General features: G+C 39.7%; 1 protein-coding gene across 2 annotated transcripts in view; it reads left to right on the forward strand.

Annotated features, from left to right (window-relative positions):
* The first annotated feature begins 4,500 nt into the window (after positions 1–4,500).
* GRK5 (G protein-coupled receptor kinase 5) overlaps positions 4,501–26,881 on the forward strand; it is a 175,751-nt gene continuing 153,370 nt past the window's right edge. Inside the window, exons 1-2 of one of the 2 annotated variants that reach the window (XM_081955663.1) lie at positions 4,501–4,548; positions 4,662–4,869. In XM_081955663.1, the coding sequence (XP_081811789.1) occupies positions 4,818–4,869 (52 nt within the window). In that variant the 5' untranslated portion in view covers positions 4,501–4,548; positions 4,662–4,817. The other variant, XM_081955662.1, reaches the window with a different exon arrangement.

Raw genomic sequence — 26,881 nt, forward strand, 5'->3', positions numbered from 1 at the left:
TACCTTTTAGTAAATTGATATTTTTATTAGCTAAACTCTAGCAGCCATTAGCCAAATACACTCAATACAGTAGGAAATGTGTGAGCTTAACTACTAAAAATAGATGGTTTGAAGGTTTCAGGCAAATCAGGTTTTCTTCACAGATTATATATGAGAAGGGCTTGCCCACAGTCTCACAAAAGATGTTTCTTTTAACCCATATTTTTGCTTTTCTGCCTCAACACTGTCATGCATAAAGAATCACCACCTTATGTTAAGATTTATTGCTCAAGTTTATACCCAAGAATCTAGTCAACTGATGGTCAGCACTAAATTGACACTAGATAAGAGTCAACTGATTTCAAAGAATGGTTGGACTTGGAACATTTGTCAACACAAGGATACTAGGCTGAGTCTTCTCTTGACGCTGTTCTCAGGCTCTGCCCCTTCTTCCAGAAATATCTTCTTGAAGCAATATTCCATGCATCTGGTTATCCTAAATGTTTATGCCATAGAGTCAGTGGTGGGTTTCAAATTTTTTTAGAACCTCTTCTGTAGGTGTGGCCTGCTTTGTGGGAGTGGCTTGCTGGCCATGTGACTGGGTGGGAGTGGCTTGCCAGCTATGTGACTGGGTGGGAATGGCTTGCCAGCCATGTGACTGGGTGGGCGTGGCCAACTTGTAAAATGTGGTGAAACCCACTTAACAACACTCTTAGCAACCAAAATGTTGGCTCTGAAACTGGCATTTGAAGCACGCAAGTCTTAAAGCTGTCAAGTTACAAGATCCTTGCACCCCTAACCCTTTAGACCACCCCCCCAAGAGGTGTTCAAACTTGACAGCTTTAAGGCTTGTGGACTTCAACTCCCAGAATTCTTCCTCCAGTCATGTTGGCTCAGGAACTCTGGCATTGAAGCACACAAGTCTTAAAGCTGTCAAGTTACAAGACCCTTGCACCCTTAACCCTTTAGAAAAAAACCCCAGGGGTGTTCAAACTTGACAGTTTTAAGACTTGTGGACTTCAACTCCCAGAATTCCTCCTCTTGCTCTTCATCTTCATGATGTGCGGATGGGCAGGGGGAGGGAGCTGGAACCGTTTCTAAATGGCACTGTAGATTTGTGGAATCTCTTCTATAGAAGAGGTTAGAACTGGCGGGAACCCACCCCTTCATATAGATCCCTTAATTTTTTTTTAAGAGGCAAAACTGATTTTAGTTTAGGATATTTGGGTGAGCCCATCTTATATAGCTAGTTTGCTTCAGTGTATCATGAAAACCAAGGATAAACAAAGCACCCATTTGGAAGATCGCCCAAGGCAGGACAGGAGTGAAAGTACAGGTAGTCTTCAAGTGATAACTAATTGTGACCAAAATTTCCATTCCTAAAGAATGCAGTAATAAAGCATGATGCCATGTGACTGCATTGCTTAACAACAGTAATGCCAGCTGTCATTAACTGAATCTACCCTAATCCAAGCCACTTCTAGCTTGGTTCCTTCCAATCCTGAGCTCAATAAAATAAAGGAGTGTCTCCTTTAACTACCCACACAAGCACCTATCTCCCCACATCTGTTTTGGATTTCTTGTTTCTGCTAGTCTTGCCACCCTGCACTGCCAACTTTGCTGCCTGCAATTTGCTCATCCTACTACCTTATCAATTTTGTCACCTTGCACACACTGACCTTCATCCATTTTTGAAGAGACCATTACAGGATCTGAGAGTTTTGGATAACTATCATTTGGCCTCCAACCATTTTAGAGAAGGTTGTTAAGACAATTATGGCAGACAAACTTCTCAGTGCTCCAGAAGAAGAAGGTTATTTGGATCTTTTTCAGGCAGGCTCCAGACCCAGAGGTGGGAAAGTGGAACTATAAGTGAGTCCCTTGGTGGCTTGGGTTGGGACCTGGATCAGAGCTGTGCATTGCTCTTCAGATTTTTGGATCTCGTGGTGACTTTTGATACCATCAACAATGATAATTTACTGACCCTCATATGGGAATGAAGACCCTGTTTGTAGTGGTTCTGCTTCTTTCTCCATCGGTGGTTGTAGGCATTTTTTAGGTATTTTGTGAACGGCTATGAGAGGTTAACCCAAGAGATATGTGGGGTGCCACAGTACCTGATCCTCCTTCCCAGTGCTTTAACATGTATATGAAACTTCTGGGCAAGATCATCCAGCTGTTTGAGATGCTCGTATTAGCTAACTTAACCATAAGGGAGATTTTTCTGATGCCCTGTGAGTGCTTGAAGGCTGTAAAGATCTAGATGGGAGAGGAGACATTGAAGCTGGATCCAACTAGGACATAATTCATGTTCCATTACTGTAGGTGTTGTCTGTCAATGCCAGTGTTACTGTTGCATAGGCAAGCATTGTCATAAAGGAACAGCTTTGGAATCAAGGTCCTTCAAGTCTTCTGTGTGATGGATTTTATCTATAAAGGGAGGTGATGTGATGGACTACAGTGAAGGGCAGTTTCCAGGAAAAGGAAGCACATTCCAAGGAATCAGGCAAGACAAGAGATAACACAGGCTGGACCTGGATCAGAGAAAGAGATTTAGAGAGATAGCCACTCCTAGAATTTTCCAAAGTATATCTGTTAGTACCGTAGTATAGCATCTGTAGTATGCTGCATGGTATAAGTAAATAAAAGTATTTTTTTTATTTTGCATGGTATAAGTAAAAAGAAAAAATATGCTTTGGTTGGGTTGTTCTGTGTTATTCTTGGGCTGTGCCTGACAAAACAGTAGAATATGTTTGTTTGTTTTATTGGATTTATATGCCGCCCTTCTCCCAAAGGACTCAGGGCGGCGTACAGCATTAAAAAACACATATTGCAAAAGTTAAAAGGAAATTAGAAACAATCCAAAAAACAAATCCAATTAATATAACACTAACATTTTAAAAATGAGCTAAAATTAACAGGCCAGGCCAGCTTGCTGGAAAAGCCAACTTTTTAGGGCACGTCGGAAGGACCGGAGGTCAGGGATTATGCGAAGCTCCGGGGGCAGCTCATTCCAGAGGTAAGGCGCTCCCACAGAGAAGGCTCTCCCCCTGGGGGTCGCTAGCCGACACTGTTTGGCCGGCGGCACCCTGAGGAGGCCAACTCTGTGGGATCGCACTGGATGGTGGGAGGCTACTGGTGGCAGTAGGTGGTCTCGCAGGTACCCTGGGCCTAAGCCATGGAGCATATGGCTAAAGGATTTTGCCATCTTTCGCTGAAGTGCCAATGGTCGACCTATCTGGTTCAAGAAGACCTAGCTATATGTACAGTAACTCATGCTCTTATTACCTCCTAATTGGACTACTGCAATGTGCTTTACATGGAGCTTACAGAATTCAGGAACTGCAAATAGTCCAGGTTTTTATTGCTTGTCTACTTGTTGGCTCCTGAAGTTGGAAGCAACCAACACTGACTTGTGGGTCCTTCATTGGTGGCCCTGTTGATGCCTGGATATAAAGTAAGGTTCTAGTCTTGACCTAAAAACTCTCCATGACTTGGCACCTGGACACTTGCAGGCCTGCCTGCTCCAGCCAGAATCGGCCGAGTCACTGGAAAGAGCAACTTCTTGTGGCCTCCATCTCTCCGGAAGCCAGAGGCTGGGCTAAAATGTAGCTCTGGGATGGTCTTCTAGAGACTGTGGCTTTAGGGAAATGACTGAAAATGGAATTTTCCAGAGGGCATTATGCCACCTTTATTTTCCTTGTTTGTTGCTTTCATTGGGGTTTTCTGATGCCATTATTTGTTTAACCGTAACCTGTTATATTTTATGCACCCAATTTTGTCCGAATGCAGCAAAATCAATTAAAAAAATTGGGTTCATTAGTGTTCAGTCAACATGGTTATAGCAAGCCATTACAGACTAAATTTATAGATCAACAAGTCCTATTTTTCCTAAAACCATAGGACAGCTCAAGGTGCTAAAACATCCACGGGCATTGTGCCTAATTTATTTGGCTTCCATGTAATTTATTTTCATTGTTCAGTTAACAGGAACTTGTGCACATGGAAACATAACAGCATTTGAGGAGCTGTCAAAATATTTTCACCAGCATTTATTTCATTAAACCAAAGCAGCAGATTGATAGTCCTGGAACGGATTATGAATCATTATGGTCTTTCCTCCGTTCAATCGTGAGAATTATTTAAAAAAACAACAGGCTATTTCCGCTTCCCTTTATACTCTGGAGTTACTCCATCACCCAGGAAAGCATCTGAAAAACCTGATCGGGCATCCAAGTGCTCACACCACCACCCCGGACTGCCTGCATGTGCGATGCAAGGAACGGATGCTGGCGGCAAACCCCATCGTCTCCACCCGCCTCCTACCCACCCTTTAAAAAAAAAACTACGTCTCCCGACGCGCTCAGAAGAACGAGCCAGCTGTTGAGGATGGCGCCTGCGCAATGCTGCGGAACCCGCTTCGTAGTACCACACCCCCGCGGAGGGAGGGAGAGAGGCCCGCCCATTTGAAACCTTCCTAGCAGAGGAGGAGGGGGGGCGGTGAGAGGGTGGGCTTTTCCTTTCTTTTTTTTTTCCTTTCTGCTTTTACATGTAGGCGCCCAGAATGGAGTAAGCGAGATCCGCGGAGCGAAGGGGAGAAAGAGTTTCGGGCTGGAGGAGGGAGAGGGAGGGAAGCAGGCAGGCAAGCCAGCCAGCCGAGCAAGCGGTGGTTCTTTCTCAAGGCAGGACCTCGTCGGAGGAAGCCAGAGAAAGCAGCGCAAGAATGCCCTAAGGGCAGGGGCTTAGTGCCGCGCTGCCGTCGTCGGTGAAGACGAAGCGCCAAGTGCCTCTGGAAGCTGCCCATCGCCCGCTGCCCTGCGTCCCGACCGAGCTTGTCAATGGAGCTGGAGAATATAGTGGCCAACACGGTTTTGCTCAAAGCCAGAGAAGGTAAGCTCGCTCGGCGCCAAGCATCTCTCCCCCTGCACACCCCTCCCTTTGCCCTGTCGCATTTCGACCTGTGCGAAGCGATGCCAAGCGGCGGAGGCGGGAAGGGGATGGGGAAGCTGAGGCGGCATCCTCCGGGCTTCAGCGTGTGCGGTTGATCCCCTCGTTATGGAGCCCAGCTTTGGGGGGCGGGGGTGGGTGGGTGAACGCGGTGCTTCCAGCCCGGGCTCTTTGCTTGCTCGTTCTGCATAAGCCGGGTTGGGGAGAAGCGGTTCCCTTCTCCAAGATTCGCCCTGGCCACCCCAGTCCAACTCCCCATCTCTTTCATTCTCGCCCCGCAAACGTTTTGCGCCCTGGGTTTATTGTGTTTGGCGGCGGCGAAGGCTCGCTTCCCACGGGTGGAAGCACGTTCTGCCAATCCGAATAGTTCGGAAGCTCGATCGGGATCGGCTCAATTGGCATGAGGTGTGTGTGTGTGTGTGTGTGTGGCCAAAAAAAGAGTGGGGGGAAACGCGAGCTATCAAGAACTCGGAGGGGTCTTCTCGTATTTTAAACCAATGTCATTAAACACGTCACTGAAACTGGCGGAGAAGAAAGGGGCTAGAGCGGTTCAAACGTAGCGAGGGCGGAAGGCAATTACTGGACCTTACAAACTGCACATGAAAAACCTAACCGCCTTCCCCCCCGGCCCCCGCCCCCGCTCCCCTTCCCCGCAGCTGCACGATGAAGCACCGGTTAAAGAATGGGGGAAATATTATGATTTTTTTTGCAACAGATCCTGGAGTTTGGTGCTGTGTACGCGCATTTGCAAAAGAGAACATGTATGGGGCATATTTGGAGCGGGGATGGGGGGGGGGGGTAAGAGGGAGCCACGATCTGGCTGTCAGCCCTGAGCTATTAGCGGAATTACGGCCATTCGGAACTTCATCCGTGTTAACGAGCGGATCGCTCGTATCCGTTTTACAACATTTGGTCGCCTGGGTGAGGAACAGGGTGTCTCTGCTTCGATGACTTGAATGCCTTCTGGATTTCCATTCTTTCTTTCCTTCCTGCCTCTATCCTGAACCCTCTCCGAGGAGAATGTGGGCTTTTTCAGAAAGGTGATAAAGCTCTTAGCTCTTGAGCGCGCAACTTGCAGTCTTTGGAGGGGAGGTTTCATTCACTGCATTTGATGAATGAAAAAGAACAATCTCCTAGCTGGATCGCAGAGGTTCCTATAATCTCTTGTAGCTCTGCTTGGATGTCTTGGATTTAGCAAATGCTAAGGGAGGATTTCTTATCTGGGAATTGGGGGTGGGGGTGGGATGAGCAATTGCTTCTGCTTCCAGGAAAAGCCATCCTTTTGAGGCATTTGTTTCCCCCTTGTGCCATATCCACACGATGTCTTTTAAACAAGGGGTGGGTGGGGTACTTAAAGTCAGCATCTTTCTCTTTACCTTTCCTCAGCAAAGTGTTTAAGAAAAACAACATACCACCTATCTGTTTAAAAATACAGGCTGCTGGTCAACTAATGATTGAAGATTCTGGTCTAAATTGTGCAAAGTGAATAGGAAAGATTGGATGGATGGCTGCCTCAGGGAACCTTTTAAGAGTTACTGAAGTAGAAGTAGAATTAATAAAACTTATATACATTTGAGAAAACCGCTTTTGATGTTTATGCGGCTGTGTCTCCTAGAGACCCCATCTAATAATCAAAAAATAATTGATCAACCAGTGGACACAGTCCTTATGTATAATAACTCAGAAGATACCTATGAAATTAATTCTTGGGTATAAAAACAAGAAGAGGTTAGGTCATATGCCAAGGGAGAAAGGTAGGAGAATAATTTGCTTTACTTGAGAAGAGAATCTGATAACTGTTTCCTACAAGATCTTCACCTCTTATGCATGTTGATTAAAGCTTTCGGTCCAATGTTTCTATATGCTTGAATTGAGGATTAAAAATAAAGGAGTCTCATCTCAGCCCTAGTGGATCCCAAGAATCAGGCCATAGTATTTCTAAGCAAGGAAGGAAATCTAGTTGCTGACTGAATGCTAAGGGAGAAAAGTGATCACGGAACATCTGTGAGGAGCCACCTTGTGGCAGGAGAAAATTAGGCATCTTATGGCTTGACAAAAACTTCCAGACCTTATTACCAGTATGTAAGATGTGTTTCTCTGTGGAATAAATATATGCCTATTAGATGGTTGAGGATATAAATATTGCTTTCTTTACATTCATATAAAGGAATATAAAGAAATCAATGAATGCCTTTAATTTGTAAGGTGCTTTAAGTAACTGGGAGAGCCTCATACAGACTTTTTATCTGTTTTATCTTCATTTGCTGAGTACTAGATCAGGATTTTTCATTTTTTTTCAGATTGCAGAATCTGCTATTTAAAAAAAAATCCCAGATCCACCTCCGCAGGTCAGATAGCAGTGTTTTAATGAAATTGGTCCATTTAAGTGATTTCCTTCCTTCCTCCTTCCTTCCGTCCGCCGTCCGTCCGTCCCTTAGTCTAGGACTCCCTAGAACGCAGTTTGAAAAACCTGTGCTAGACAATGTGTGAAGTGAAGCTTACAAACTATGGGTTCTTAGGTTATCTGTTCTAATGGAACTTCAAGAATGATTCACCCAGTGTATTATGGTTTCTTAAAACATGCTGTTTTGACAAACCTTATGCTTGAGACATTATTCACGTGTTCTGTCATGCTTTTCTTCTCAGAAGACCTATGGGGCTGTGTAGTGAAAAAGCAATGTCTGAATTGGCTCTTGTTGTCTGTACTGATGATGTATTTTGACTGTGTCATGACTTGTCAAACCGTCTTCAAAGATTACACATTTCTTTGATTCTCTTTTATATTACTTTATTTACACAAGGTTTCTGGGCTCTTCTACGGATGCAGTCTTGGATATCACCTTTTTATGGATATAAGTATTAGTGCATTCATTTGTGCAAAGGAAGATTACCATGAGTGCGTGGAGCAGAACTTGATATATGTAGTGATGAGTGGGCACACTTTATCTTGTTCCATTATTTTATTTATACAAAACTATATCTATGACAAATGTTCTTAGGGTTTCTGTGCCAAGCTGTCTAGAATATAATGAACGGCCATTTTTCCACTTTCAGGAAAGGAGTCATGATTTACTCCTCGCCTGATCTTTTTAATCTGAATTATCTATTTTTTTTTTTACCATATTTAATTTCATTTTTTTGTTTTGGTTTGATTTGTAGTTGTTCCGAGAGCCCTATGTATAGAAATGTAGGATGGAAACATATCAATAAACTCTTCATTCCATAAGGAATAGATGAAGATAATTGGAAATTCAATCTGAGATGAGCTTCACTGACAGAGACTCTCTTAGTCTTCATGGGATTATAACATTTTTAGTGGATTATAATTTAACATCTGAAAGGTAACAAGAAGAACATTGGATTCAATGGTTGTAGTACACTTCTATTTTTAAAGGGTAGATCTTTCATTTTATAGCTGATTTCTCAATGAATTTCATACCAATTCAAGACATAGGGTGTATGCCGACTTCCGGTTCCGGCGGCTACGGCGACAGGCAGATCGCTGCCTGCTCCAGCTCTCCCGGTGGGCTTCCCCCGCTTCTGGGGGGGCACAAGACGCCTTGGAGGGGCGTCTTGCCGAAGGAACGGCTCGCGGAGGGTCCTGGCGTCGGCGGCGGCTGGCGGGGGCTCCTCCGCTTCGTTCTAGGCATCGGGGAGCAGTTTTGGAGGACGTGCGTGCGCACGCGTCTCGCCCCATGCCGATCGGAGAACACACTTCCGAACGAAGCAGCGGCAGTATGGTGAGAGGCTTCCTTTCTGCATTCCTTCGCTTTTGAATTGATGAACTTTTCAGCACTTTTAAAAAGTTAAACTTTCGGATCCCTGCTAGAGGTGCGGCTAGAGGGAGGGGGATTCCCCCCCCTCCCTCGGACAAGCGGCTTGAAAAGACTTTCCTTCCATCCCCAGAGAGGAGGAGGGGGGAGAGCCAACTAATGATGCCTCACCCCTATAAAAGTGATTTTCATTCGACCTAGCTCCAGAACTAATGGATGAACTGAGAACTTTTTGAACTTTTAAAAATTTTACTATGCCTCTGAGCCCAAAGCTGGCAGGGCAAGATGGCACACTTCCGTTGTCTTCATGAACTGTGAAACCTGACTCCACCTTTAAAATTCAGGCTTCCGGTCTTTGTCTCCGAGTCACCCAGAGGAATTTCTTGTGGATTGCTACTTTCTGAACTCTTTGGAGAAAAAAAACTTTCATCTACTGCTAGAGTGACTAAAGAAATCCCCATCTGTTTGGATCCTCTGCCTTCTGAATTCGCCTGCCTGCTCTACCTCTCCAGCTGCCCAGTCTCTACTTTGACTGATCTCCTTGCTTCATAAACCATGTCTCCAAAAAGACCACCTCCTGGAAAGCCTGGCTTTGCTACTTCTGCTCCAACGTCTGCAACGTCTAGTCCAGCTACACAGTCAAAGATATCAGAATTGATGCAACCCAAGACTACAGAGATAGACTTCCAACAAATGCTTCAACAAATTTTACAAGGCCAGGAGGAAATTAAGAAACAGTTAAGGGAAATGAAAGATGAAATTAAACAGAATCAAGCCCAAATCTTTAAGAACTCACAGAGACTGGACCTTGTGGAGGGTGGGGTGGCGGAGGCGAGGGGGGGGGTAGAGGCCTTACAGAAGGGGAACAAAGAACTTGACATCCAACAAATGAAAGCAGAGTTTGAAAGAATGTCCTTTTATCTTAGATTTCAAAATGTAATAGAAGCAGATGGGGAAAATATAAGGGACATTATGACTAACATTCTAGCTGAATACATACACAAAGATAAACAGCAGATGGAATGGGAGATAGATCTAGCTTATAGAGTGAATTCAGCATATGCCAGAACACATAATGTACCCAGGGAGGTTCATATTAAATTTCTTAGGAAAACCACAAGAGATGAAATTCTGGGTGTACAAAGGGGGCAAACACTGACATACCACGATAGGGAGATAACCATTCTAAAGCAGATTCCCAAAAAAATTAGGGAAAAAAGGAAAAGTTATTCGCAATTGGCGAATAAATTATACCAGAAGGGGGTGTGGTTTAGATGGTTGATGCCTGAAGGTATGCTGATATTCTGGGAGGAGACAAGAATCAGAATCAACACACCCATAGAGGCACAGGCCTTTATGGGAAAAAACAAAGCGAACCTAGAAAAAACAGATGACACTACAACGGTTATACAGGACACGGGAGGGGCCGGAGCTCTGCCAGCGGGGGGTGAAGGGGCAACACCAAGAAAGCTCAGATCACAAAAATAAATAAGAAAACCACAATGTTATAAACAGACCGAAAGTATTAATGAATTTACAACTAGACTATATATTATAATTATATAAACTGATTGAAAAGTATTTTTTCTAGAATTAATATGCTGATTTTTTTTATGACTATGTAATAAGGTTTGATATTTTGATGTAACCTAGGAGTCTGGAGGGAGGGGGCGTCTGCCATACTTGCAACTGCCAAAATTTGTAACTATTCCACTTACCCTTTTCCGCATAAATGTTTTTAAAAAAACCAATAAAACTTCTTGAAAAAAAAAAAAAAAAGACATAGGGTGTATGTATGTATGTATGTATGTATGTATGTATGTATGTATATGTATATTAAAATTTGGGCATTTTAAGCCCAAGCCTGAAGGTGGCAAGTGAGATCTTGCCGAAACGTTGCCAAGACAATCTCAATCCTACACGGGAAAAGACCCGAATACAACAAAACCAGCATATATATATATGTATATATACACATACACATATACACATACACATATATACACACACACACACACACACACACACACACATATGTAGATTTTCACGGGTGTAGGTATGCTGGTGTTGTTGTATTCGAGTCTTTTCCTGTGTAAGATTGAGATTGTCTTGGCAACGTTTCAGTGAGGTCTCATTCGCCATCCTCAGGCTTTCGGATAAAACCCAACCTGGCAAATTACACCTTTATTTATATATATACCTTTATTTATATATATATATACCTTTATTTATATATATACCTTTATTTATATATATACCTTTATTTATATATATACCTTTATTTATATATATACCTTTATTTATATATATACCTTTATTTATTTATCAGCACAAATACAACACACACACACACACACACATCACATCTTTGTGTAATATATATATATTATACACATTATACACACATCTTTGCCATCATGTTAGATTATATGTCAAAATCTGTTGGAATCTGTTGGTGGAGTTTTCAAATGTCTTGTTTAATGTAGATCTTCCTTGGATATTTTCTGTTATGTCCAAACTTTTCAAAGGGTGTTTAGGAAATAAATCAGTCACCCTAGCACTTATTGCGCAATGGTAGTTTAGTATTTTGGTTCTGTTTTTAGAGTTTATGTTTTTGATATAAACTACTGGGAATGTATTTTTTTTAGTATGACGGTATCTAAATATAATAAAATAACCACTGGATCTAATAATAAAATAATAACACAACCTGTGGATCTCCAGATGTCTCTCAGTTGACAGTCACAATATATTTGGAGAGCAACAAGTTCAGAAAGGAAATATAGGAAAGTGTATTTTAGTTAGCACTTTTAAAAAATCAGTTAATGGAATGGTACTATGCAGAACGAACTGCATTCTTATGCAGATCTTTACGGACACAAGAACAGCATTTCCATTTTCAGCTGTTTTAATCGTACTATATTGTTGAATTTTTAGCTATAATTTGAATGTAATAATTATTTAATAATTATTTATATACACAGTATATATAGGACAGAAAAATGTAACAATAGCATCTGTATGTGTTTATATTTTGCATGTATGTATGTACATTTGTGTATACACACACACACAGAGTATAAAAAAGTAAGACAAAAACTAAAATTACTGTAACAAGAACTAACATAAAGAGAAGGGAACAAAAAGAAAGAAAGAAAAAGATGAAGCTAAAAATGCAGAAAAAAGAGAAAGAAAATCTAAATAAGTTATTTCCAATTTTCTTTTGCAACAGATAAGTACAAATGTAAATTAATCCTTTGCTCTATGGTTCTAACATTACTTACATTTTTCTATAATTATCTATTTTAGTCATCAGAACCATATATCATATTTTCATTTTTTTCTTGTTTCATGAAAAATATCAATAAGATTTACACTCAGTTTTAAGCTTAGGCAATATGTTTTCTTTAACAAAGCTGTCAATTTGGCTATCTTCATAATCCATTCCTATATTGTATCTAAAATTGAATCGTTCCACCTTTGTGAATATAATAATCTCATTGCAGTTTTCACACTAAAATAAAAATAAATAAAATAAAAATTCCATTATTTTATTCCAAAAATTATTGGAATAATGTTTATTAGTCTTTAAAATCATCTATATTTTACCTTTTTTGTGCCTCCAGACACCATAATAAAATGTCCCCTCTCGTTGATTACATCTCCAGCATAATTTTGGGCCTTATATATCCTACACAATTTTTCAGTGATATATACCAGCAGTACATCATTTTATAAAAATTATCTTTAAAAAATTTAACCATGTATATATTTCAGTTCTTTTAACCACGTATTTTCCCACTATTCCATTTGTATATTCTGAGAAAAATATTAGCCCATTTTCATACTTGTTCTTCTGTTTCAAATTTCAATAAAATTGATAAATTTTATCAACACATTTCATTATCTTTACACAATTCTGTTTCAAATTCAATTTGATATAGTTCAATATCAAAAATTATTTTACCTACTTCAAACTTCTAATAACGGTACATAAGAAAATCATTGATATGTGTATCCTTCTGTGCCAACTTTTCTCTTTATTTTATTTTACGTTCTTCTGGCAATATTCTGGTATATCAGAGTTAGTCATGTTTATTTATCATTTGTCCTCTATAAAATGGTTCTTATGCTGAGAGCCACAAAGGTATTTTTTGGGCACAACCTAGACTTATATCTATTCCATATTGTCAATATGGCACTCAAACTCAAGATCCATGGTGGCGCAGTGGTTAGATTGCAGTATTGCAGGCCAGTCGTTTGGCAGTTCGAATCTCACCAGGCTCAAGTTTGGCTCAGCCGTCCATCCTTCCAAGGTCGATAAATAAAATGAGGACCCAGAATGTTGCGGGCAATAAGCTGACTTTGTAAACTGCGTAGAGAGGGCTGTAAAGTAAAGTGATATATAAGTCCAAATGCTAAATGCTATTTTTAAAGTTACATTAACCCTAGTTTTTCATAACATAAATATCCATGTCACCCTTAAGCCAAGTTCTTCTAACTCCAAAAGCTTTCTATTTCTCATCAGTATCTATTCTTCCATCCAAACTAACCCACAAGCTGCAAAATATAGTTTCAAATCAAGCAAATTCAACCCTCTTTCTTTTACACCTTGTAAAATATTGAACTTGTTTCTTTCCCTGCTACACAAATTTAGATATATATTTTAGCCGTTGTTTAGTTGGTACATTACACGTCCAAACAGATATAATAGCATGTTTTTTATATATGCATAAGCATATACATCGTGTGTAGAAAGCCCTAGATTCATTTTGTGGTGCTTCTAAGGAGAGCTGTGACACATTCTTGCCTGACATTTTTGAGATTGGCTGCTGGTCAGTGTAGATAATAGCAACATCAACTAATTACGTGGACAAATCTGCTGCCCGTGTTTCTATTGTTAACTTTTGAAAAACATGCATGAGTAAGCAAACTAATTTTTCAAATACACTTTAACTCCATACTGCATTACGAACACTACTATAAAGACAAAGTTTGCCTCCTGTCTTAATCGTCTTATTTTTCAGCAACTTGGTCTCATCTATCAGAATTTAAAGCAAAATGCTTTTATAACAAGCTCCAGCATTTGCAGCTAAATATTATCTGAATTGCTATGTAGCCATATCATACCTAGCCATCAAAAATCTGGATCATCACTGAAAATCAGCAGAGATGCAGAAAAAAACTAACTTTTTGCTCCCATCTAGTGGTTGTCTGGGTTTTTGCAATGCGATTAGGAACTGCCTAATTCTATGAACATTAGCTTTAAGAAAAGCTATTCAATATTTGGGATATCAAAGAAAAAAATAATTGATAGAAGAAATCAATTCAGAAGTGTAATTTGAGGAATATGTGAATATGTTCCCAGGCTCAAATTATTGTAAAGACATTAAATCAATAACTCACAGTCAAGAAAAGTCTATAATGCTGGAAAAGGTGGGAAAAAAGAGATGAAGAAGACAACTAGGGGCAAGGTGGATCCACTTGATTACAGTAGTGATTGGGGCACTATTGAAGGACTTAAAGGGCCAAATCATCCTGGAAAGAGTCTACTGGTGTGTCCCAAAGATGCTTTCTTTCAACCATACCTGGATGACGGAGAATCTCCATAGACTTCTACCTGTGCGGTCGCTAAGATTCAAAGCTAACACATAATCGGGAGAGGGGGGAATCACTCAACATATTTATAAAATAATGTACTGCACGCACATATAAAAGTTCAGTTGTAGGTGTTAAGAATAAACCAAGTTATGTAAAAAGACTTTACAAGTGCCAGTGTTCGAAAATGCACTTGTGTAGATACTCAAGATAGCTGCTTGTTTAGAGGCCATTGAATTTGAAAAATGAGTGCTGTGGTGCTGACACAGCTTTTAGACTATTTCTGAGAAACAGATTAGAGGATTAATGTAATAGAGGGAAAGATTCATCTTTTCCATTATTGCTTCTGCTTTCCAGCTTAAATACAGTAGGTTAATACAAAGCAGAGTAGCTTAAATACAGCGCTAAATAATTGGATACAAATAGTTCATAAATTCGAAATAAATGAACCTATTTAACTTAATCCCATTGTGAACAAGATGTTTTATATGACTAATCTTTATCGAACTATCAGAAAATGCATAGTTTATAAAATATTGTTCAAACACAGTTACAGTAAAGAAATAGCAATGTCCTACTGTCCAAACTTTATTTTGGACATCCTTCTATAACTGTTCTCAGTTTTAGGTTGGGCAGGCAATCCATGAACTGCAGAAGAGCTATCTGCATGCCCAAGGCATCTCATAATAGATTAGGGTCAGCTTTTTGGAGTTGTTATTTTGGATGAATTATGGGACAAAATTGAGGCATTTTGATCAGATTGTGTCTATTTCAATGACATACCACCGGCCACACCCCTTATGGCTCAGAAGCAGGAAGAAACAAGAAACAAAAATATGGTCCGCAGGTTGAAAACTGTTGCCTACCCCATTGCTCAACCAAAACGTAAATTTTAGCTTAGCATGACCTATGAATTTGGCCATTGTGATTTGTCCGCCAGAGTTTATGGTTTGATGCATATGAATATGCTTTCTTCTCAAGCCATAATTAAATAAAACATGACCCAATGTAATTTGTAAGCCTGGCCATTATGTTTAACAATAAACTTTACAAGTGTTTTCTGGAATGTAAGCTGTGAGTAGTCATTATTGGCAGTGTTTACTCTCAATAAGTGAAGAAACTGAAAGCAGTTTCCATTACAGCTTTTGAAATTGAATACAGCTTTAGCAGAATGGTTTTAAACTTCATCTAATGGGAAATATATGAGATCATATACTTGTACTTAAACTCTCAAGTTTATTTGTCTTCATTTGTCAAAAGCTGATAACTGTTCACATGTTAAGTTCTATTAGCTTAAATATCAAGTGATTGTACAGTATGTACACATATCCTATCCATGATGTAATTTAAAGGGTGAAATGCATGTAATGTATTCACATCTATGCAACTATCTAACTGCTAATTTTTCAATAACTGAATCCAAAATCCCAAGGAAATATTGATGTAGAGTCAATAACATAAGGAATAAAAATAAAATAGTGGTATGAATGATTTGACACAGACTCGGCAAGCTTGTTTATGCTAAAATTTTCTGGTAAAATATTTTTAAAACTTTGTATTTTGACTATAGTTTTCAGAAGGATAACCTCACGTCTTTTGCTATCATATGAAGAAGAGGACTGTAAGCCTTGAAAGCATATGCTGTACTTAATCATCAGAGGCTCTCAACTGTCTTTATTGATCTATACTTCTCCATAAGAAGTGAAAATGAATTAGAGTGTTGGGTATAATGTTTATCATGTGGCACAAGGCTTGCAGCCATAGGGCCACTTAACACCAAAATCCATGGATATGGATTCCTCACCTTACCAGCCAAGAACTTTTAACAAAATATTTGATGTAGCTGTAGAGAAAATAATAGAGTACATGATGAAAGAATAACCATAATAGGGTTTATTACAATTAAATAGAATTAAAATGCATTTAGTTCTTGTCTGGGCTTTATCTGCAACTTTCCTTGCCTGTGATCCTAAGCTAGAAGGGGAAAAAAACATTTGCGATCTAATGCTTCTGTTTTCTGAAGGAAGGTTTCATCACTCCTTCCTGGCCAAGATATTACATCACAGCAGGATGCAGAATTTCTGCAATCTTTTTTTAAAGTCAGTGCCTTTGGCGTGTTTTTTTACAAGATTGTGTGGTTTAAGTAGAAGAGCTTCAGCCTCCCAAGCTGTGTGTACATTGAATGGTGGTTCTGCAAGACTTTGTGTGGCTAAAAGGGAAGCCAGACCTAAGCAGGAAAGCAGAATTTGAAATATTCCATTTCAACCGTATAGAGATGTAGAGCTGCATTCTTGGACTTGAAGAGGTTATAAAGCAAATAAAATCCCACGAAACCCTTGAGACTACCAAATCCAGACATGGTATTCTTAGAGATCATCTGTGTTGATTCCAGTACTGTCTAGCACAGCGATGGCGAACCTTTTTTGGCTTGCGTGCCACAAGTGGGGGGAGCGCAAGGGGGTTGTGTGCGGGCGTGCCGCACCCATAATGCAATGTGCGCCCCCCAATGAGCATGCGCGCACAATGCGCGACCCCCCCATTTTACATGCTTTTTTCGCCCTCCCCAGGCTCCAGAGGCTTTATAGGAGCCTGGGGAGGGCGAAAAATGGCTTTTAAAAAGGTGAACTCAGCTGGCCAGCACGCACATGCGCGCTGGCCAGCTGACAGGGCAGTGCCTTGCGTGCCCTGACAAATGCCATAGGTTCGCCATCACTGGTCTAGCATCTATTTGGGCAGACTTCTTGAGTGCTCTATGTTAATAGCAAGGTTGGTTTTTAACATCATATTATATAGAAATAGATAAACTTATTCTTGGTCCAGATACACTGCTCTATATATGGAAACTGGTGGATCCAAGAGATTTATGTGATTCCCTTTTGTGGTCCTTTAGCCAAACACTAAATTTGGTTTCCTGCAATTTGGAGCTGAGAAATAATTTTTAAAAACGCTTATCCATTCTGGAAAAAAAATTCAGCTGCATGAAATATTCTATTTTCCCCAATGTACTTCTTAATTTGTCATGATATAATTCTCACCATTTTGCAATATATAATGGGAATTGGCTGGTTGAAACCATTTAGAAGATGCTATACTTTAATTTCAGTTCCAATACATTTATATTTAATGTGTGCAGCAAAATCCTTGCTTTGCCAGTCAGTCTCTTTGAGCCCAACTCACCTCACAGCTCTTTTGTTAAATAGGAGGAGGAAGGAGTATTAGGTATGCTCACCATCCTGAGTTATTTATAAAACTTAAAAAGTAGAAATCAAATAAATAAAATATGCATGTCACTTTAATGGTGTTCTTCAATATTGGAAAGTCTGTACAAGAAGAAATTGTCACATGCCAATGGCAGGAATGAAAACTTCAAGAAGTGAAAATTGCCAGCAGTTGTTGTCCTGCTATGAGATTAAAGGTACGGTAATTTCTTCACACCACCATTGTGTGACAGCTTGTCATTGTGACAGCTGATGAAACAGGGATTCATGATTTTAATCCAGAAACAAAGCACCAGTGCATGGAATATCATTACAAAGCTTTACCTGCAAGGGAGAAAAAGACGTTCCATAGTTTCTCTGTAGAAGGAATTATGGGTTTTTTTAAAAAAAAATCAAATGGTGTTATTCATATAAATTTGCTTGAACTTGGCTCCACTATTGAGCAGAGCACTACACTCTATCATTAAAAACTTTGATTAAACAATATTTGGAAACACAAGAAGGAGAGTGTGCTTCAGTATGACAACACTAGACCTTGGACTTCCTGAGCCATCCAAGAGGCAATTGCGAAGTGAGACCAAACCATTTTATTTCAGCTGCATAAAGTCTTTGGTGCCACCTGACTTCCAGCTTTTCCTAAAATTGGAGAAATACCTTCATGAACATCTGCTTGACTGAAAGGCTTTTGAGGACCTGGTTGAAGAGACAAAACGTGGAGTGAGTTTGTGATGGCTTGAAGAAGCTAGTTCATTGTTGGCAGCAGTGTAGCTAGTGGTGGTGATTATGTGAAAAAATAAATACAGTTAACAAAAGAACTCATTGCGAAGCTGTGTGTGCGTGTGTTTCATTAATTAAAATATCCCTGTGTAACCTAAATTATGGGGGTGGAGACGTTACTTGTCATGCAACCCTTGTACAATCCATGAATTCTGTGGCTTTACCACTTCATTCCGAAAAGGCTGAGCAGGAACAGCAGCTGATTGAAAATATGTCTCTTCTTATCTGATGTGGTGGCAACTCTTTCTAAATTTGGTTTTATCTGTTTTGCACACAAACAGAACACGAGCAATTAGCCAACAAGCTTTGCAGCTGCAAAACACCCTCTGTCCATGTGGAAAAGTCTACTGATGCGTGAACAACTGGAACTAATTAAAGTCATTCTTTTCATTACGGAGTGATCAAAAGAATGTGGTAAAAATGACAACTGCTTGAACCAAAAAATATTTAAGTCTCGTGGAATTTCTAGAGTTTTTTTTTTTTTTTGAAATAGATGGAAGAATCTTTTTTTTTCTGTGCATGCATGACTTATGAGGCTATATCTCTACGATTCACTGCTCTAGCATTTTCAAAAGTGTAAAGGAAAGCATTACAGCTTTTTGATCAAAAGCAGCGTGGTGTGATTACTCAGAGCTGGCATCACCACTGCTTGCTGCAGGGGTTATTCAGGTGTCAAACCAGATTTGCAACCTTTGGCCTGCTTCCTCTTTTTTAGAAGGCAAATAATTTCTACTCATGTCCTGGCTTTACAGGACAGTTGATTCTTGCTATGCAACTGGCATCCTTCCAGAGCCTGGCTGGGAACACTGGAAACTGCCTCAGACTATTTATCTAGTAGCCCAATATAAATGCTTCTCTCTGATTAGCAGGAGCTCTCTGAGGAAAGTGGCATGATTTTCACCTTATGTATAGTATGTGGGGCATTAGGTATTGGTTATACTTAAGAGAGTCTTCATATACAATGAGGTTTCTTCATAATCTCACAGAATCTCACTTCTAAACATACTTTTTAAATGATGGGGAAAGGTTATGTTAGATAGTTCTGTGATAAAATATGACTTGTCTTGATACTACCAAGGTAGTCTTTAGACCATGGTAGACCATGGTAGTTTTTATAGGTCACCCGTGTTGAATTCCAGTCCTGTCTAGCATCTATTGGGGCAGAGTCCCTAAGTGTTCTGTGTTAATACCAAGGTTTGGTCTTTAACACAAATAACCATATTATATAGAAATAAATGACCTTATTTTTGATCCAGATACACTGCTCTATATATGGAAACTGGTAGATCCAAGATATTTACTTGACTCCCTTTTGTGTTACCTCCATCAGCCAAAGACTTAAGTTTTTGTTTCCTGCGATTTGGAGCTGAGAAATAATTTTTAAAATGCTTATCCATTCTGGAAGGAATTTTCAGCTGGATAAAAGTATTATCCCCCCTTCAATGTTGTGCTTCTGAATTTGTTATGGTATAATATCCATCACTTTTGTATGGATGGATCGATGGATCAATGTAGTGATTGATTGATTGTATATCATAAATAATGAAAACATCTGCAATATAGAATAGGGATGAGGTGATTAAAATCATTTAGAAGAAGCTATCCTTTAATTTTAGTTTCTGGACATTTATATTTAATGTATGTAGCAAAATTCTGCTATTTGCTGTATGCAGTATTCACAGTATTGTATAAAAAATACTATTTTCCAAGCCAGTATTTTTGGTATTGTACCTCTTAATTTAACAGCAGGATTTTGTAGTTCAAGAAAATTAAGGAGAAGATACGTGATCTCACTTACTTTGGAAAGTAAGAGTTTGAAAAAAGTACAAAGACGAGCAACTAAGATGATTAAAGGCCTGCAGGAATTGAGTATGGCTTGAAAAAAGGACTAGGGGTGACATGTAGCAGTGTTCCAGTATTTGAGGGGCTGCCACAAAGAAGAGGGGATCAACTTATTTTCCAAAGCACCAGAGAAAGCAAGACAAGAAACAAGGGATGGGAACTAATCAAGGAGAAAAGCAACTTGGAATTAACTTCCTAACAAGTGAGAACAATTAACCAGTGGAACAGCTTGCCTTCAGAAGTTCTGGGTACTTCATCACAGGAGGTTTTTAAGAAGGGACTGAACAGCCACTTGTCTGAAATGATATAGGGTCTCCTGCATGAGAAGAGGGTTGGACTGGAAGACCTCCAAGGTCCCTTCCAGTTTGTTCTGATTGACTGACTTTAATGTTGGCACCTTTTTGAATTAAAAATTACGTTATTGAGCTTCAGGGGCTGCTTGTTCTTCAAAGTGTACTGGGGATAAAAAATCAATTGGAAAGAAAGGAGTTGGGATCACACATTGCTATAACCACAATTGTTGAGGCAAGGTGGTTAAATAAGATATAATAGAGTTTCCTCATCACTCTAATCCATAAATTATGGTTTATAGACTAGAAGGACTGAATTCCCAAATCACATAAAGTCAATAGCAACAAGCCCCATTATAATTAATATATGAACTCAACACATTTCTTGGTCCTTCTATGTCTGGCTCTTTGTTTTTGAAAACAAAAATCATAGCCAGAATGTTTTTGCTCTGGTTCTTCATCAGTCTCATAATTCAGTCTCCAGGTAGCATTAACTGTCTTAAGGGATGTCTATAAGAGCTTGATATATCTTCCATATGAAAATACTGCTTGTAAGACTGACACAATATTAACTCAGAATGTAACAATGATTTATTACTGTTATCCAATCCTCTCACCCCCAAAGGTACAATACTGTATCCTGTGATCACTGAAGCTAATCTTACCTCACCTTTTGTTTGTTTTGAATCCTGCTTATTATATAATTCAGAGGTGTTTTTTGATCTGTCTATTGTGATTTTCATGTATTCTATTTATAGCTTTTATGAAGCGTTGAACAGAGCAACTATCTAAATTAAAGAAAAACAACAAATGGTGTATTTCACAGTTGGTGTTTGGAAGGATACAGGCAATGCCTGCCTCTTAAACAAGAAAATATGCCTTGCTAGTGTTATGTCTCATTTAGTGAAGAGGGCAAATCCGTGGAGCCTTCAGCATTTCTCCTATCTGGTGTACTTTGAATGTTGGCTTGGCAGAAAGTCTTCCATTTGTAACCCTCAAGGCTTTGGAGGAAGTATTATGGAGAAGGTGTCCTTGCTGGAGAAAGCCTGTTCATCATGACTTTCACCAAAAAGAAATTACAGTGAATGTCTGAGATAAGAAACTCACTGAGGGCAGCCTTTTTTCCCTCCTATCCAAATGTGTTGGACATTGTCTGATATATTGAAAAAAGCTATTTCATAGGCCAAAATTCATCAGAGACCAAATAAAACAAACAACAATAGTGCTGTTCCAGCTTCACACAGTTGGTATTACGCAGTACTGTAGAATATTTCCAAAATGAACTTTTGGAAAGTGTTTTTACTTCAGGTTACTGACCATTCCTCTAAGGCTAACTTGTACAGGGTGATTTGCACTGGTAAATGTTCGGATGTAAATTTAAAAATTATCCTGCGTAATTAGCCTATGTAGGGTGTTTTTTCCCCCCTCTTGAATAAAAATATTTCTCCGGAGAATTTTCCACTTCAAAAATTTCTGAAAACCCACATCATTGTGCAGTAAAGTGACAGGCTTGGCAGATTATTTCAGCTCTATTTAACTAAAATCCCAACACTAACTCTAGATATTTACTTCAGCAGAATGTCTTAAGTAGTTTGTTTAAAATGCAACCCGTTCTTCTACTTGGCTACTTTCCTTTGGTGGTGCCCAAACATAGTTTAATTGGATCCAAGGTTAAATAATACTTTGAGGGCTAAAAGTCTGTCCCAGAAACGGAATGCTTTTGAACATGTGTAAAATGTCTTTTTATTACCATTTCATGCATCTTTGTTTAAGGGATAGGGTTTCAGGATACAGCTTGGCACAATGTGGTATAATGCAAGAGTGGTATAATACTGTGCAAGAGCAAGGTGGTATAAAATTTCATGTGCAAGAGCACAGTAGAAGCAGTGGGGATATTTCAGTGATTATGCTTTAAGCATGTTACCTCAGTTGTTCTCAACCTGTGGTCCGTGGACCCCAGGAGGCTGCACTGTCGTCACATGGGTCTGCGAATGCTTAAAGAAATGTTATGATTTAAATCTTGAGTTAAGCCTTGGTGGTCCGTAGCTATGGTCTGTGGTCACAGAAGGTTTTTAAAAGGAGTCTGTGGGGAAGAAAAAGTTGAGGACCACTGTGTTACCTCTTAGCTATTTTATCCCTGCTACCACTTTGATCACTATAATGGGGGAAGATGAATAAGACTCCAGAAATAAATGCCATTGTCTAATCATTGAAGCAGCTTAGTACAAGGAAGGTTTTTAATCCATAAAAAGACATCACATATGCTCAGGGGAAATATCCAGGCAACTAGCAAGCAAAACCAATAAGTCTCATGAAACCTACAAAGATAAGCAGATATAATCTAATGTAAATTATGGAAACACTTAGAGGATGAATTAGGTGGCAGCAATATCTTTCAGAATCCTTCTATGTCTAGGCTCTATAGAAATCCCATGGAAATATTAAATTCAAGTCTTCAGATAATACGTTACTCCTGTTAGGAATGTGCAGTTTCCATTTGGTTACGTGGAGTATTTGAGCAACGTATTGAGAGCCTTATTTGAAGTGGGTGGCCCTAGGAATGCGAGGGGAATTCAGGAGTTTCAAAGAAGGGAATGGGTGCCTTGTGCCATTGCAAGAAGTCTCCTCTCATGCCACAGTTCTTAAGGCTGCAGAACAGATTGTGGAATTTAAGAGCTCCAGAAGATCAGATTAGGAGTTTCTTTCCAAGGAGCATGGCTGAAGTTGATTTCCTTTAAGATAATGTCACCTATGGACACCTATGGAAGCTCATTTGGTACCTTTCAGGCATTATACAAAGTTCTCATAATTATGACTGTAGACACTAATCCACTCCAAGTGATTCTACAAATGAATTTAGCAACTAAATGAACAGCTAATACCTCTGAGTTGCATAGACCAATTCACAGATCTTGTCAAAGACCTCCACTTGATCACCACACACACACACACACACACACACACACACACACACACACACACACACACACACACACAAAGGTCTCCTCTGTGTAACAGGAGCAGATATGAACTGTAAGAAGCACCATAGGAAAGATATCTACCTGCTATATTTTCATTCAGTTTATCAAAAAAAAAAAAAAGTCTAAGAGAAGAAATTGCTCCCAACCTGGACTTCCTCAAGCCAGGTTAACTGTTTTTACTGCCTCTCATTTGAAGCATCACACAGACTAAATAGTTTTTGGGGAAAAAACTGTTGTAACTGGCACTTTGTCTTTAGCAACTACTGCTAATCCTCTCCCCCCATATTTCCAGTATAACTTGGGGGAGGGGGAGAGAAGCAGGAAGAAATTTGAATTGGTACTTGGAATGTACCAAATTTGACATAATAATGCTGTCTTGATTATTAAACAACAAGTCACATAATACAGGTGAAACTCGAAAAATTAGAATACTGTGCAAAAGTTCATTTATTTCAGTAATGCAACTTAAAAGGTGAACGAATATATGATATAAGACTCATTACATGCAAAGCAAGATAGTTCACGCTGTTATTTGTCATAATTGTGATGATTATGGCATACAGCTCATGAAAACCCCAAATCCACCATCTCAGAAAATTAGAATATTACATGCAATCTATAAAACAAGGATTGTACATAGAACAATATCGGACCTCTGAAAAGTATAAGCATGCATATGTACTCAGTACTTGGTTTGGGCCCCTTTTGCAGCAATTACTGCCTAAATGCGGCGTGGCATGGAAGCTATCAGCCTGTGGCACTGCTGAGATGTTATCAAAGACCATTGAACCAGGTTTTCCTACAGTGGTCCAAAGTCCTGTTGTTCAGTGGTCCAAAGTCCTCTTTTCTGACGAGAGCAACTTTTGCATCTCATTTAGAAACCAAGGACCCAGAGTATGGTGGAAGTATGAAGAGGTCAATCAAGCACAGTAATCCCATGGTCATTGAACCAGGTTTTGGTGCTTTTGGCAAAAGTTGCTCTCATCAGAAAAGAGGACTCTGGACCACTGAACAACAGGACTTTGGACCACTCTGCTTCATTAAGACCAGGGCCAACCCAGCCGTCTACCAGGAGATTTTGGAGCAATTCATGCTTCCTTCCGCAGACGAGCTTTATGGGGATGCTGACTTCATTTTCCAGCTGCCCACACTGCCAAAAGCACCAAAACCTGGTTCAATGACTGTGGGATTACTGTGCTTGATTGGCCAGCAAACTTGCCTGACCTGAACCCCATAGAGAATCTATGGGGCATTGCCAAGAGAAAGATGAGAGACATGAGACCAAACAATGCAGAAGAGCTGAAGGCCGCTATTGAAGCATCCTGGTCTTCCATAACACCTCAGCAGTGCCACAGGCTGATAGCTAATTTTCTGAGATGGTGGAATGGGGTTTTCATGAGCTGTACACCATAATCATCACAATTATGACAAATCATGGCGTGAACTATCTTGCTTTGCATGTAATGAGTCTTATCTCATATATTAGTTTCACCTTTTAAGTTGCATTACTGAAATAAATGAACTTTTGCACAATATTCTAATTTTTCGAGTTTCACCTGCATATTACCATTGAACATATTGGCTAATGTTGATTGAAGTTGACATCTAGGATTTTGAAGGGCAAAATGTCACCAGCACGGTTAATCCTATTGTTTTCCACTATCCACAAACATCAATAAGCAGAAGGTGTGCTTGTCAGCTGTTCTTCCCAACCATCTTTGACTTGCTTGTTTGTTCTGATTGTTTAGCTAGCCATCCACAATAGGAACATTCTCCAGTTATGTGAACTTCAGCTCAGAAATTCTTCAACCACCAGGGTCATTACTGACCATTCTGGGAACTGAGATCACTGGTTAGAAAATGTATGACTATTAACACAGATTAGCAATGAGGTGCATGATCTGGTAGTGATGTAGCTGCCTAGACTAACTGGCATGGCTGAAAGAGGCCAGTTTACTCACATTCAACTGAGCCACAGTGGTGCAGACAACTTCTGCTGACAGCCAGCTGACTGCAATTTTGCAGTTTGAATCTCACCAGGCTCAGGGTTGACTCACCCTTCTGAGGTCAGTAAAATGAGAACCCAGATTGTTGGGGGCAATATGCTCACTCTGTAAACCGCTTAGAGAGGGCTGTAAAGAACTATGAAGCGTTATATAAGTCTAAGTGCTATTGCTATTGCTACTTTGGGAGGAGCAAGCTGTGGCATAAGTGACCATCATGGAAGGCACCCAACATGGCATTGAAGTGCAGAAGAGCAGCCGCAGTTTATCCTTGTAGTAAGTGCAGCTGTAGCAGTGAAAGCATGTTTTGGTCCATAGATTAAAGTCCTATTGTTGCTGTGATTGGGCCACCCTGGTTCCTGCAGAATCCAAACAATGAGCCCAATCTGTTGCATCAGTGGTGGGTTTCAAAAATTTTGGGAACCTACTCTGTGGGTGTGGCCTCCTTTGTGGGAGTGGCTTGCCAGCCATGTGACCTGGTGGGAGTGGCTTGCCGGCCATGTGACCGGGTGGGAGTGGCTTGCCGGCCATGTGACCGGGTGGGAGTGGCTTGGCAGTCATGTGACCGGATGGGAGTGGCCATGACAATGTCACTGAATTTTTTGCCCCAATGAATGATCTACAAAAAGAAGATATAAAAAAGGAAATTTATTATTTTGTGCACTTACTACTTAAATATGATTAAAATAAGTACACAAAACAATAAAAGAGCTACTTACAGAAGGTAAGTAGCTTACTACTTACTACTTGTATTTCAAAGGGAATAAATACATATTTAATTTTACACATGTTAACAGCTGTTGGAATTGTGTTTGCACAACAGTGGAAAAAACAAAGATATGAAAATGAATAAATATTAGAATGTGCAAGAATGAATAAATTGACAATTAAAACCAAGAAGGCTTTGAATACTTTTTCACGTGGAATTTGTTTTATCAATTGCTAACTAACAAAAACAGCAATTAGAAATCTAAAAGTATGAAAGAAAACACCAATTATGAAAGGAAAGGTCACTAAAATGTATAAGGAAATATTATTAGCACTTGATCATTATTAATGTGTAGATAACTGCGGGACATTACATACCCACAAACACAAACTATGACAGTGCCAGGAAAACACACACACACACACACACACACAAACAATTTCCCCCCAAAAGACTGCAGATGAAACCAGTTTTTTTCCCTAACCCTAAGAACAGGAAAGACAAAGCCACTGGAATCAAAACCATCAAGGCATTGTGGAAAATTATAAAGGACAGTGCCAGGAAGCTCACAGAACCAGCAACCACATCACAATTACATAAACAACCAGGTATCACACAGAAACACACAAAATCTGGCAAAGCTGCCTTGCACCAACCTGGCCTGCCCATAGAAAAGAAGCCACCTTGAGACACATACCATACACCAACCTGTATACTTAAAAGCAACATATTGCATCACAAATAAAACATTTGCAAGAAGGAAT

The sequence above is a fragment of the Natrix helvetica genome, assembly GCF_964273705.1.
Source record: "Natrix helvetica genome assembly, chromosome: 5".
Lineage (NCBI taxonomy): Eukaryota > Metazoa > Chordata > Lepidosauria > Squamata > Natricidae > Natrix > Natrix helvetica.